At 50.5% G+C, this 12,889-nt stretch overlaps 4 protein-coding genes across 4 annotated transcripts; 1 reads left to right on the forward strand and 3 right to left on the reverse strand.

Moving 5' to 3' along the window:
- Window positions 1-1,057: 1,057 nt before the first annotated feature.
- On the forward strand, window positions 1,058-1,837 carry J4E85_006030 (uncharacterized protein; the record flags this gene model as incomplete). The annotated part of the gene is made up of 1 exon (XM_051470271.1): window positions 1,058-1,837. One exon carries the CDS (start codon window positions 1,058-1,060, stop codon window positions 1,835-1,837), a length of 780 nt encoding a protein of 259 aa, XP_051325759.1.
- Window positions 1,838-3,714: 1,877 nt separating this feature from the next.
- On the reverse strand, window positions 3,715-4,939 carry J4E85_006031 (uncharacterized protein; the record flags this gene model as incomplete). The annotated part of the gene is made up of 3 exons (XM_051470272.1): window positions 3,715-3,750; window positions 3,812-4,788; window positions 4,903-4,939. 3 exons carry the CDS (start codon window positions 4,937-4,939, stop codon window positions 3,715-3,717), a joined length of 1,050 nt encoding a protein of 349 aa, XP_051325760.1.
- A 952-nt stretch (window positions 4,940-5,891) lies between these two features.
- Window positions 5,892-6,698, reverse strand: J4E85_006032 (uncharacterized protein; the record flags this gene model as incomplete). Its single annotated transcript, XM_051470273.1, has 3 exons — window positions 5,892-6,165; window positions 6,223-6,440; window positions 6,492-6,698. The coding sequence occupies 3 exons, from the start codon at window positions 6,696-6,698 to the stop codon at window positions 5,892-5,894; spliced, it is 699 nt and encodes a 232-aa protein (XP_051325761.1).
- Window positions 6,699-8,361: 1,663 nt separating this feature from the next.
- J4E85_006033 (uncharacterized protein) lies at window positions 8,362-10,452 on the reverse strand (the record flags this gene model as incomplete). Its single annotated transcript, XM_051470274.1, has 2 exons — window positions 8,362-10,222; window positions 10,274-10,452. The coding sequence occupies 2 exons, from the start codon at window positions 10,450-10,452 to the stop codon at window positions 8,362-8,364; spliced, it is 2,040 nt and encodes a 679-aa protein (XP_051325762.1).
- Window positions 10,453-12,889: the final 2,437 nt, after the last annotated feature.

Raw genomic sequence — 12,889 nt, forward strand, 5'->3', positions numbered from 1 at the left:
TAGAATCGCACACTAAGGCAACTTGAAGGACCCAAGGCGCAGCTGATGTGTCTGGGGCTATCTGGCACCCACTCTATGCTGTCAGATAGTAGCCTCAGCCAAGCCTTATACCAGCTCGACGAATCATATCGCTCATTGTCAGCACGGCAACTAGTGTTGGCCTTGACTTTGCGCAGCGGGGAAGCGCATCTACCACTGCACTCCCGCTGTGCTGCACAGTCCAACATGTGGCTGGCCTGCCAAAAGAATGTGGGGGGGCCGTACTCGAAGGGGCGCATAAGCCTCACGGACACCAAGCGTTTCCGAGATCCTCGCCTAGGGGCTTTTTGCTATTGAGAACCGTCCCAACTGAATAACGGTACCGGCACAAGACCCGTGTGCGCTTCAGTATGTTTTGCAGGATAGAACGTGCACAGCCTTTCTCCTTTCAGATCATGGTCGGTCGCCGTACCCTCTCGCTGACTAGCAACCGAATAGGAAACATGAAGCGAGCTAAAGAAAGTCCACTGCAAGGCCGATCAATCCTATGGAAATTTCCGTCCGACTTCCAACGCCCTACGCGTACGCAATTGACATCAACAAGTCTCTGATGGCGTATCGGTTGGCTTCCGGTATCCCGATGTGTTCATGCTGGATCCTGCAAGTTCTCATCTCGTTGCTTTGTTCAGAATTCTTGCCACAGTGACAATACACAGAGTCTTTCAATCTCTTTACATTGGACATATCAACAACCAAAGAAGGTGGCATTGTATTCAGAACCGCCACACTATCGTCACCAGCCTCTTCGGACTTCTTTATCTCCGCATCGGGAACCACCTATTCGACGAGTATCATGCCAAACCATAAGACTACCAACGACACAATCCCCGACTTTGAGCTCATCGCTCCCTCCATATGGGTTTATGATCCGCGGCTACCATTCCGTGCTACACCTTTCTCGTCGCAAAATAGTGTGGCACCGTCACTTATTCTGCTATGCACATGGACAGGAGCCCAGAACCGTTATATCGCCAAGTACACAGCAGAATACAGAAATCTTTTCCCTTCATCACGTATCATGGTTATCACGACTTCCGCGAAAGATCTCTGCTTCAGAAACTCCGCACGCAAACAGTGGCGCATGAGACCCGCCATCGAACGCATATCCAGCTACCGGTACCTGGCTGCTCAAGAGTTCAATAGTGGGATACTGCTACACGTTTTCTCTGAAGGAGGAAGCAACAAAGCCTGCGAGCTAGCAGAGGCGCACTACAGGTTCACCGAGAGACGGCTTCCGGTCTCAGCCTTGTGTTTAGACAGCACACCAGGCCACCCACGCTATCTACGCTTATGCGAGGCCCTCAACAAATCACTACCTCAGATACCAGTTGTGCGTCACATTGCTATACTATTCGTCAGTGTAGTGCTGGGCTGCATATGGATTTTGTACACCGGTATCAAAGGATACGAGAACAACGTCATCAGTCGGACTCGAAAGCGTATCAATGATCCTATCTATTTCGACCCCACAGCACCACGTTGCTATCTTTACTCAAAAAGCGATACGCTTATCGCTTGGCAAGATGTCTACGAGCATCTGGAAGAGTCAGCATGCGCTGGTATGCCTGTCACTGAAGTGCTGTTCGAGAAAAGTGGGCATGTCGGACATGCGAAAGAAGAGCCGAGACGGTACTGGGATGCTGTTTTCGCGACATGGCAAGACGCACAAATCATGGAGAAGGAAAACGTGTATGCCAAGTTCCCCGAATCAGAATTTCTGGTGCTAGATCTGCCGAAATTTCCGGACTTCTCCAAACAGAGGTGGAGCAACGGCGGATTTCAACGCATTTCCTGTTGAGCTGTATTGTGGTGGATGGGGAACAAATTCGCTGATCGCTCCTACCTGGTTCCGATCCTATTCCACAAATCTAATTTCTTTGTTCTATAAAACGAGTTCGTTGTTGCAATGACACGCCTCTCTGGCGTTGTGGCACTACTTCTGCTATCCCTTTTAAAGCCACACTAAACACCGCATATGGCAGACTGGCAATTAGAGAAACGTTTTCTTTGTCATACTTTCGTGTCGATCATCAACTCAGCGCGACTTCCAGTGTTCAGCTAGTCCTCAGATTTGCACACACCTGAGCATCCAGGACTTCTAAGGTTACCGTTGAAGGGATTGGTTCAAATGCAGATCGATAAGACATTGAGGTGGTACACCACCAACCGGGTCACTGGGCCATTACCGCTAGTGACTATCGCGGCCGGACTTGCCTAGCGCAAGATCTAGCGTGGAAGTGGCTTTCAGCCTGACGCTGCGTGGCTGCACCTCACAGCAACAACAACAACTTGTTCCTTGGCGTGTCTTTCAGATTCAATAATCATGCTGCAGGCATAACATCGGTACGCCGATGGCTTCGCTGCTCACTGATACCCAAAGGCCTCCTTGCGAGCCATCGTCAGCCCGGAGGCTCCAAAGAACTCGTTGTAGGTTGCCGTGTTCGTGGCCCCCTGGTCGGATGATACAGCTATATGAGACTGTCTGCAGTCAGCTGTCGTCATAGTGTCCGCACAGCCTGAGATCGTTTTGTCAAGGCCAACCCAAAGCTTATGTTCGGCCGTCAAATCTCGATCGGCTCAGCCACCACCTGCATGACCCAGCGAACAACACATCAAGAGTGCCACACCTCGTACCAGGCTGCCAAGTGGCAAAACAGAAGGGATAAGGTCTACAGGATAGTTGTTGCTGCATGTAAGATCTATTCAGGCCCCACATCAAATTAGGTACAGCACTACCAAACTCGCATGTGAAGGGAAGCCTACTTAACCTTGTGGGGTCTGAATAAACCCCAGGGCATCCACGATGCACATGTGATATCATCGCCGGAAACAGAAATTGGCGTACGAGCGGCATCGAAGTGCATACGTATGCAAGTGTGAAGATTTAAATGACAAGTACAAATCTGCGTCCACGGTGGAATGGATGCAAGGTGAGCACACGTATATATATACATATAGTTGTCCGTTCAAGTAACACGGGCGTATGCTACTACCTTCCCCGGATATGAGTAGCCATCAACATGATTTGTATCATTTGCTGCCTCTGTGCTTCTTGAACCTTGCTCAATGTCAACGTCGAATAACCTACCGCAGGTCTGCAAGCTAACTGCGATAATCCATCGAACCACCGTAGAGCCTCCCACGCCTCCTTTCTCCATTCGATGTTGCTATCCCCCAGAGCAATCTGATCAGTAGCTATCTTCCCAAGAACAGCCAGCAACGAGGGCAGCGGCGGTAGTCCAATACCACCTTTGTATTGTCGAGACCGCACAATCTCCCGAGTAACGAGTACGATAGACTTGTATGCGTCGATATGAGACACCCGTCCAGCTACATATAGTCGTCGCGCAATATTATCGCACTTAACCATCATAGAAGCGTCGATCCACTCCGTCTTGTGGTCACAGTCCACCCAACGCCAACGACCATGCAATAGCTCGAGACAGCCGGCATCTTGCTCTTTAAAACCCGAACGGCTTATATTCAGTTCTTGCATCCACAAAGGCTTAGTATTGCTGGTACTCCCCTGAAGCTGGCTTGCGGAGAGATGGTGATTGTCGATAAGCGAACGAAGAAGCGGGAACATGGAAGCGTGCGGGAAAGACGTTATACCAGTATTGAGTACCTGGAGTACATGGTATACGTCAGGAATAGCTCCGAACTCGAGCAAGATCTTTACCACTTCTTGATGATTGCGTTGGATTGCAATGTCTAAAGGATCAAATCGAGGCAGCCAGACATCGGTGCCCATAGGAGCTCCTGCGACACTCACGATACCCTGTTCCAGGAGAAAGCGTATGACTTCGACGTTGCCGCTGTGGAGAATCTCGTGATATGCGGCGATAACTTCCGGGTCCATTTTGAGCATGTGCTTCGGTCGCTGGTCTTCCTTGAGGAAGTACTTGATACAGTTCAAGTTATGGCTCTCCATAGCAAGACGGAGGAAATCAGGTCGATCTCGTTGCGCGAGACGAACGAAGCGTGTTCGTAAGAAGTCGATCAACTTGTTTGCTGCTCGCAGATGACACCCTCTCATGGCTGCCTTGATGGCTTCTATGATGACATAGAATTTGTCTTCACACTTACACTCGGTTGTGGTCTTAGAGTAATCGTGGACAGGGGCGTAATGCTTGCAGCTTTCGTTGTCCGTCTCCAAACCCACCTTCACTTTGGCAAGCAGATACTCAATCATTACACTCTTGCCTGTGCTAGCTGCGGCTTCAAGTACGCTAGGGAGATGATCAACGTGATAGCCGAAGTGCTGTTCGAGGAAGTCCGTGGTGTGGTTCAAGAAGTGTGCGACAGCTTTGAAGTTGCCGACTGCTGCTGCCCCAGCTAGAGCGTCCGAAAGGGGAATTTCTGGGTCGACAATCCGGGGATAAGCCGCTACCAGATATTTCTTGATCCAAATGGCAAGACCTTGTCTGAGTCGGTCACGCGGGGTAGTGGCTACGACGGCTCGGACGAGATCCAAGATGTACTGTTCCCGGAGCTCAATGACGTTGTCATCAGGTAGATTGAAGCGCATAATAACATCAACAAGCTTGTTGATGAATGCTGGGAAAATGTCCAAGTAGCCATCTTGACTCCGAATGCGGTTCAATAGGTAGGTCTCCGCATGATCGACCACGACCTGAAACGGAGACTTCGCTTGATGAAGCTGCAAGCCGGCCGATTCCATAAAAGCTAGGTACTTCTTGATTGGAGTCTTGGCGAGCAACTGGTGGTTCAGGACCGCGGCAAAAGACCCTAGTGTTATTAGTGGTGATGGACGATACTGGCACCTTGGAGACTTACTGCAGACCAGACGTGTACGAAAAACTTCGTCTAAAAGAGCAGCTTCAGAATAATGTTCCAAAATACTGTTGAACAATTCAGAGGGTAGCCCGAGGAGAAGCATGACTGAGAGCGTTCGTGATCTTGCGTCTTTGCAACAGCGAATTGAACTACGTGGATCTAGGCCGTCTAATGTAAATCGGAGTTCATACGATAGAAGAAAGAATTGAGGATCTGATGACCGCTGAATGCGAAAGCCTGCAATGGTAAAAGATTGGGCCAGCAGAGGGGATTTAAGGCCAGGATTTAGTAACGTGGTGTAAAGTCAAGGTCCGACACTAATGGCAGTGGGTACCTAGGTAGCCTAGAATCGTAAGACATCGAGTGAATATTTACCTCTGTCAAATGACCAGGCAGTGTGATCTTACAGTAGCGGTAAAGAATAGTCTTTGGCAAGTACGACCATTTCCTAGGTCATCGTCATCGCCGCAACATCTTTGCTTCGATTACTTAGATACTCCTCGAGAGAAGTACTAGCAGCGTCGAAACAAATATTCACTATCCATCGAGAGTTCTTAGCTCTGACTACATGTGGCCGTGCGAATGCTGCCTAGGTACCAAGGGTTCAATTGGTAGTGGCTCGCTACTGTACTGTAGCTGCGAGGGCCTGAAAAGTGTTGCTTCAGACTTTTGCTGATCGCCATTGTTTCAACGCAACGGGCGATATACATATGCTCGTGACCGAAAGGTATGTCATTGGGGTAGTGTACTGATGCTGGAGGTTCAGGGCGAGCGCGAGCATCCTTATCGATAAGCACTAAGAGCAACCACCAATCATGAGCCAGTTTCGCAAGATCATGTGGGTCTCGTTCTTGGCGATCTTCCGCTTCGCAATCGCCGCTTCCTCCCTCGCTCAGCTTACCACTTGCATCTATCCAGGGTATCGTCTCACGGATGCGTTACAGCACTTGAGCATATCAGGAAATGCTTCATATATCAACTATGAACCGAAAACTTCGTTAAAGACCGATAGGAACGCGCCCACTCAACACCTCCAGTTTCGCCTTACGATTTTCTCAGTTCGCATCAATCTTGCCGATCAAGAACCTTGGCGCAGGTCCAGCAGCCTCATCCGAGTAAGAGAAGTGAGCGGCAGTGATAGTAAGCGTACCAACGCATACAAGATCACCGGTAGCACAGTATACCTCCAGGTCTTCGCTAGGGTAGTCAGAGATGCCACCACGGTTCTGGAGATTTCGCGTGTAGCCGAAGAGCACCACACCCTTGACCTGATCGCGAATAGTAGTAGAGAGCTTGGGAACGGCACCTGCGATCACGGCGGTACCCTGACTGTTGAGGTGTTAGATGTGTGCTCAAGTTGGGAAGGCGTAATGAACAAGTACGTACCTGTAGCCGCCAGCAACGATGGGTGTGCCAGGACACTTCTGGTTTGCTTGTTCAAACAGGCCCACAGCTTCATTAATCGCAGCCTGGGAAGTGCCGCCGGGCAGTGCGTTCGAGCCTAAATCAGCCGAGTATGGACCGCCAACACCTTGGACCCACACATTGCTGGCACCATAGTTGCGCTCAAGAGCACTGGCTACTGCAGGGCCGGTAGAAGCGCCCTGTCAACGTGTAAGTCTCACGCACACAGTTACATGCGGTATGTGACATACCATGTTACCACTCTCAGTGGAAGCCCTGGCAAAAATGAAGATCGCCTCTGGGCATGCCCCAGCTCGGCCATCCTCGAGTTCATTCCGAGTTGTTGTGCCGAAACCGAACTGACGCGCCTGTATCTCGTTCTCTGAGAATTGAGCTGCCGAGGAAATGGGCGAAGCCGCCGCTAAGGCAGTCATCATTGATAGCGTGAAGTACTTCATGTTGAGGTTCTGTCGAGACTGAGACACTTGGGAAAGAGGAAGGAGTCAATTGGTTATGGTACTGAGATGCGAGCGTGCTGTTCAGAAGAGCGGACATCTTCCACATATTTATCTCCTTCCTGGAATAGGGCGCGGATATTCGGCCATCGATCAGCCTTCACTAAGCTATGGTATCCTCGGAAGTAACAACGCAGCATTGATGGCTATTGGATCAGAGAGCTCGCGCTCCAGCGTTCCCATATCTCCACATGCATCCCCCCACGTATGACCTTTCCCGAAGGCACGCATTTGGCAGTGGCTGCAGAGTGTTAGGCTATAGTTGCGGGTCCATCTACGAGTCAGTGCCTTACAGCCACAGGTACTATTTCTCTTTTCACAAGAAGGAACGCTCCGCTGCCATGTCATCCGAATGACGTGCGAATACCAAGAGCGATCTCAGAACTGAGAGTGTAGAAAGCGAAGGGATCAGAGGCTCCATGGGCGGTCACCCTAAAGCTGTGGTGTAGGTGCAAAGACAAGCACAAGGAACAGTCGTCTAGCGGATCACGGTAGGTGCCCAAGGAAGTCAGCCTAGGTTGGACGGCTCGGGCATGTGGAAGGCTGGTCGAGATCACGATCCCATCGTTAGAGGAGCTGTGATTCTTTTCGTTTGGAAGATCTGGAAAGGATCTGGGCCTCGGCTCGAGGGACAAGAATGTTGGAAGCCCTTCAGGGATGGCAAGCCATTTACTAGCGTCCGCACAAACACAGCGGTCTCCACTTGCCACCCATGTCCCGTGCAGATCATCATTGGCTCTTGGATCTCTCCAATCGCTACCGATAACCCCTCGCGACATGATGTACATATCGAGATGGCGTGCTTGGCAGTCAGTGAGGTTGCCGGTCCAAGCTGCGCGTTTCCTGTAGCTTCGGGTCTTTAACCTGGAACGGTCTTGTACTTCAGTCGGTGCGGGAGGAACCGGCGAACTCCTTTACACGCTGCTGTTTTCGCGCACATCAACGACTCTGCGATTAATTCAGTAGCAAAGCATATTTATTTCTTGACAGGCAGCAATAATCAATCTCGATGCTGTCAATGCAAGAACTCTTAATCAACGTACGGGCGACTTATCGCTTGGTGACCAGTCCGGATTGGAAAACGCGTGGATATGGATGCTGGTAAGCAATGGCAAGAATGCCAAGAGTGTACTATATTGTGGCGCGATATGGCGGGTGGTAGGACGGGTGGTGGTAGATGAGTAACAGTCAGACATCGTAAGATATCTCGCAGCCACAAACGTCCAAGAAAGTGGCATCTTCACGTTGGAGGCGACGATAAGGACATCAACCGGCAAATTAACCAAACAAAAAGCAAGCACCTCATCCGTCGGTCTGTTTAGCCGTAGACGTGAGTTGGATAACGAGCATGGCACCGTTGCTGATGATATCCAAACGAGGGACGGTTTCTACAATAGCAGGTGGCTTTGAGGTGTTGTTACCCAGGACGAATCAGTGTGGGGGTTGTCCATGTCCGCGGACTCTGCAGCTGAGTTGTACACCTAAGATCAAGAAGAACGAGACAGATATCTGAACGTGGGATACATTAGGCAAGTATTATGAATTGCATTAAGGATAGCGGTGATGGGTAAAAGTCTCTGCCACTAAGTATACGCAAACCTCAACATCAATACCTCAACTTCCTTGTTCCTCTAGTCTTCTTGATCCACTTGGCATCTCTTTTGCTCAGTTCCACTGCACTCCTCTTCCTCTTCGCATCACCGCCACCAATATTAGCAGCAGTGATATTTCCACACTCGGGTGTTGTCAAGCTTTGGCCAAACTGATCCGCGGCCCAGATGAGAACACCGTTCGACCACCCGAAACCTTCAACGACCTCATACTCTCCGCCTCCACCGGCAGCGTTGGTGCTCTCGTCGGCATACTTCTCGAAGATCGTTCCATTGCCTTGCGAGTCAGGAAGTTGCGGTACTTCGTCAGTCGCGCCACCAGTGACACGCCATGTGCAGTACAACGAGTCAAGATAGCGTTGTGCGAGGCGGAGTGATAGGTCTTGCGTCCAAATGTAGTCTTCTGTTGATTGCTCATCATCTTCTTCGCTGACCTCGAGAGGGGTGTTGAGCAAGCCTTGCATAAGGATGTATTGGAGCGGTGGCCAAACGTTCGGCTCATCCCACTGCTGACCAGTCTGAAGGTTCGTCGCCGCAATTGCGCCGTCTCGAGACTCGAGAAGCTCTTCAACGCGTCCGTATACGCGCCTCATTGCCTTGGGGTCATTCTTGATGCTTTCAGGAGCAGCGCCGGTCCAGAAAGGATAGAACTGGGAGATCTGGAACCATATTTGTTTTCCGGCCGGCGCACCTTGAAGTGACAGGGGCGTGCTCGTATTATCGGCCAAGGTATAAATATTCTGACTGCTAGATGTCAAATTGTAGTCGAAGTAGCTGTAGTGCTCGGGTGACCAAAGGAAAGTAGCCATCGCCTCGCTACGGTCTGCTGCCCGACCGGCCCACTCGCGTGCAGCGGTGTAGTTGCCTTGATGGCGATGGAACTCAGCAATGGTAATCTCGTTGTAGTAAAGGATCGAGTTAAGCTCCACTGGAATAATCTCAATAGTGTTGAGCGAGCGAAGAGGGAAGAACGTATCCGTGACGGCGTCAGATGGGTTGGCTATCCAGCGTGCCGAATAATCCCATCCACTCTCTGCGCCCGAGGCTAGGTTAGAGTATAGTGTCGCCATCTCAGTCTCATTGAGCGACTTTGTTACGTTGAACTCTTCGCCCTCTTCGTTGAAATAGGTCGCATTGTTCGCAGTCACGTAATCCTCGTAGTAAGACTCAGGTCGTGGCTGGGTGTTCGACACGGCATAGTGGTTCAGCGAGTAGTTCATACCAGCGCGCTCGAGCGTTACAGTACGGTTATTCACCCAGAAGTCATACTCTTTCTCCAGAATCGGTAGCGCTCGTTCAAGAAGAGTATAGTTCTGGGTGTATTCAACGTAGACCCGAACCATCTGGGTAAGTAATGGTGGCTGTGATCGATTCTCGTAGTAGCGCCGAGCGCCATTGGGTACGAAACCAATATCTTCGACAAGATCCAGGAAGTTTTCGATGATGTTCTCCGCAATCTGAGTAAAGGATCCCTGAGTACGGAGTAGACCTTCGATGATCCAGAATGAGTCCCAGTAGTATGGTTCTCTAAACCGACCACCAGCTACTACAAAGGTACGGTTGACAGGAAGGAAAGAGTTGACGCATTCGGAGCAGTTTCCAGCCCCAACATAACGGCGCGTCAAGTCCGGCCATATGTCGATGACCTGACGTGTGAAGTCTCGAACGACAGAGCTGTTTACATTCTCGAGGAAGTCTGGCTGAGTTTCCAGCTCATCGGTGGGTACTTCTTCGAGCTCCGAGCCGGCTTCGCCAAAGTACTCGGAGAGAAAGTCGTTGAGCGCGGTGTTGTTCTCGATTGGCCTTGAGAGTTCGGCGAATGCTGCGAGTACTTCGTCTAGTGGTCGCGTTGTTGGTCTGCCATCAATGAGCCGTGATCCAATTCGACATCGCATATACAGTACTTACAGATCGACGAACGTCTTCGAATCCGCAAACGGCCTCGCAAGTTCAATCTCGCGAAGCAGGTCGCCGTAGCAGTAGATAGGAGAGTCGCAGGGTGCGATTACGCTGCCATTGATGAACAGCGCGTTCGCCAATGGCGCGCTTGTAATGAGGGCAGCAGCCAACGAGCGCATTGACACCATGGTTGAGGATCAGCTCTTGTCAGCAAAGAAAGTGATGAAGCTGAACCGATGCATGGGTAAACGGTACTGCCTACTTAAGTACTCGGCCCTACGAGCCTAGTACGCAAGGAAACCTGCCATTCACCGAGTAGCTCGGGTACTTTGACCGGTTCGCACACGTACGTGGCTGGCCAGAGCACGACGAACGCGCATCGTCATCCTTGGCAATGTTCCCAAAAGTACCCAAGTCGTTCTTCGGCATCAGAAAACGGCGTATCAGAAGCGTGCAGCTGCTGATAAAATGTGGGGAAGTCAAGCATTCCCCGCGAGTGCGGCTGTCGAAAATGTCTTAGCGTGATGTCATCGCCGTCAGCCCCGGTCCGAACCACGGAACACAACACATGGGACGGCATGGCAGATTCTGCTCACCGCGATTCTGACACTACCTCACAGCTGTCACTCGTTTCCAATCCGATGAAACAACGAGAGAAAGATGCCGTCAAGCAAGACTATATACGGTGAGAACGATGAAGGCACAACAAGTACTATTCTCTGGGTCAAAGCGCGTAGCTCCTGCCTGCAATCATGTACGTCGATTCTTCGTCACATGTCGCGTCAATGTTTATCCTGTGATACCCGATCAACTACTACAATTAGAGTTATCCACATGGGCGCGACTCGTACCCCGACACCGGTGTTGGCTTTGTCGGAACGGCAGAGAAAGCAGCTATGGGCGCGTACAGTAGCGGCACTACCGTTACCCCATTAATTTATACACACCGCCGTATAGCGAAGAAAGATCAATCCGAATGTTTAGCTATGCAACATCTACCACTGTTTCTATAGACTATCGTAAGCTATCATTCATTATTTATTATCTATTCCCACAGAAGATTCTTAATCCACGGCAAGGCAACAGGAGATGACTTAATGACTTGCAACACCGCGCCTTAAGCGCTTGTCCGCACTAGAGTCTTTTGTTCAGGAACCTCATGAGTGACTTCGACCAAAGCTCCTCCTCCAGCTTCCAGTACGTATGTGGAGCTGGCTGTTCCTATCGTCGCGCACACCTGTACATTAACTACACTTAGCCCTTGTCTGGCTTCTCCAATTTCCAGATCGCACAACAATAAGCCCGAAAGGACTTTGCAATGTCCAACGACCTGCTCCTTCTCACTAATAGTCAAAATGCCTGCTTCGTTCTTGAGCACGATCTTCCACTCGCCATCGTATAACGCTGGCCAATCCACGGGCATCATATCTACGTGTCGGTCCTCGGCCGAACGAACAAAGTAAAGTGCCTCATATGAATCCAGCCGAAGTTTATCCAGAAACCCAAGTTTGTGAAGAATTCGGAGGTAATCAAGAAAATCGCATATACAGCTCACGGCTGACAGATGATGCGAAGGATGTTCGAAAGCCCAAGTAGTTTTCGGGATACGCTTTATGGCACGTAGTAAGGGCAGCAAGTTCCATTCCTGTATATCCCAGTCTTCTTCTTTCAGATGCACCGTAACGTGAGCTAGTGGTGGGAAGAAAGTGTTGTTTGGTGCGAATGTATCGAGAAAGCGAAGAAGATTGGAGAAGTCGATGAAGGCATCCCAAGCCTTATAGAACAGCGGCCGAAACTCCGTACGCAACTGCTGGCATGTTGAGATCAGACCAATGGAAGATTCGCGGGCTGTGTCACCCTGCTCGTCAGGCGGAAGACTTGGTACGTGCACCATATGTGTACGGAACATGTTTTCGAATATGTCATGCTTATCTTCGATGGCGAAATCATACACTTTGTTCCGTACTTCTCCTGGTAGACGAAGAAAAGGAAACGGACCCGAGTCGGCTGTGGACACGTCTGGCTGATCGATGAGGTAGGGTGAGTGATGGAAGTCGGACATCGTGAATTCGCGCTCTATGGGTTGAGGGAGCCAGTTGATTATAAGCGATCGAAAATACTTGGGGTCGCTCAGAAGGGCAGCCACAACTTCAGTGAACGTACGTGCGCCTTCATGGCGTCTGGTACCTTCTCTTGGGAATCTTCGCACTGTATGCCAGTGAAATTTCCTTCGGTCTCATGTCATGCGATTGAATGAACCTCCGGCTGTGGCGAATAAACTGAAGAGGCTGCACTCAGCGTATGCCTCGTGATAAATTGGCCATAGTGTTGCGAAAACCGTAGTTGCCCAGCGGCAAGTGAAGGATAGTACTGCCGTTTTGTCGCTGAGAGAGCAAACAACGCTGTTCCCGTAACACCAATGTCGCATCTCTTTTGCATTCCTCAGCTCTTGAATAAAGGTGACGCGAACGTCTTGATCAAATTCTCATCCCAACATTCTCGCCAGGCCGCCCAAGCTCACATTTAGACTAAAGCTCAACTTTACGCCCTTGGCTTGGGCAGTGAACTCCTGACTGTGGTGACTCCATTCTCTCCGGATTTGCGCACGTTGCTGCAGGGCGCCGA

This window comes from Alternaria conjuncta (genome assembly GCF_024043145.1).
Source record: "Alternaria conjuncta strain BMP 0040 chromosome Unknown scaffold_8, whole genome shotgun sequence".
In the NCBI taxonomy this organism is placed as follows: domain Eukaryota; kingdom Fungi; phylum Ascomycota; class Dothideomycetes; order Pleosporales; family Pleosporaceae; genus Alternaria; species Alternaria conjuncta.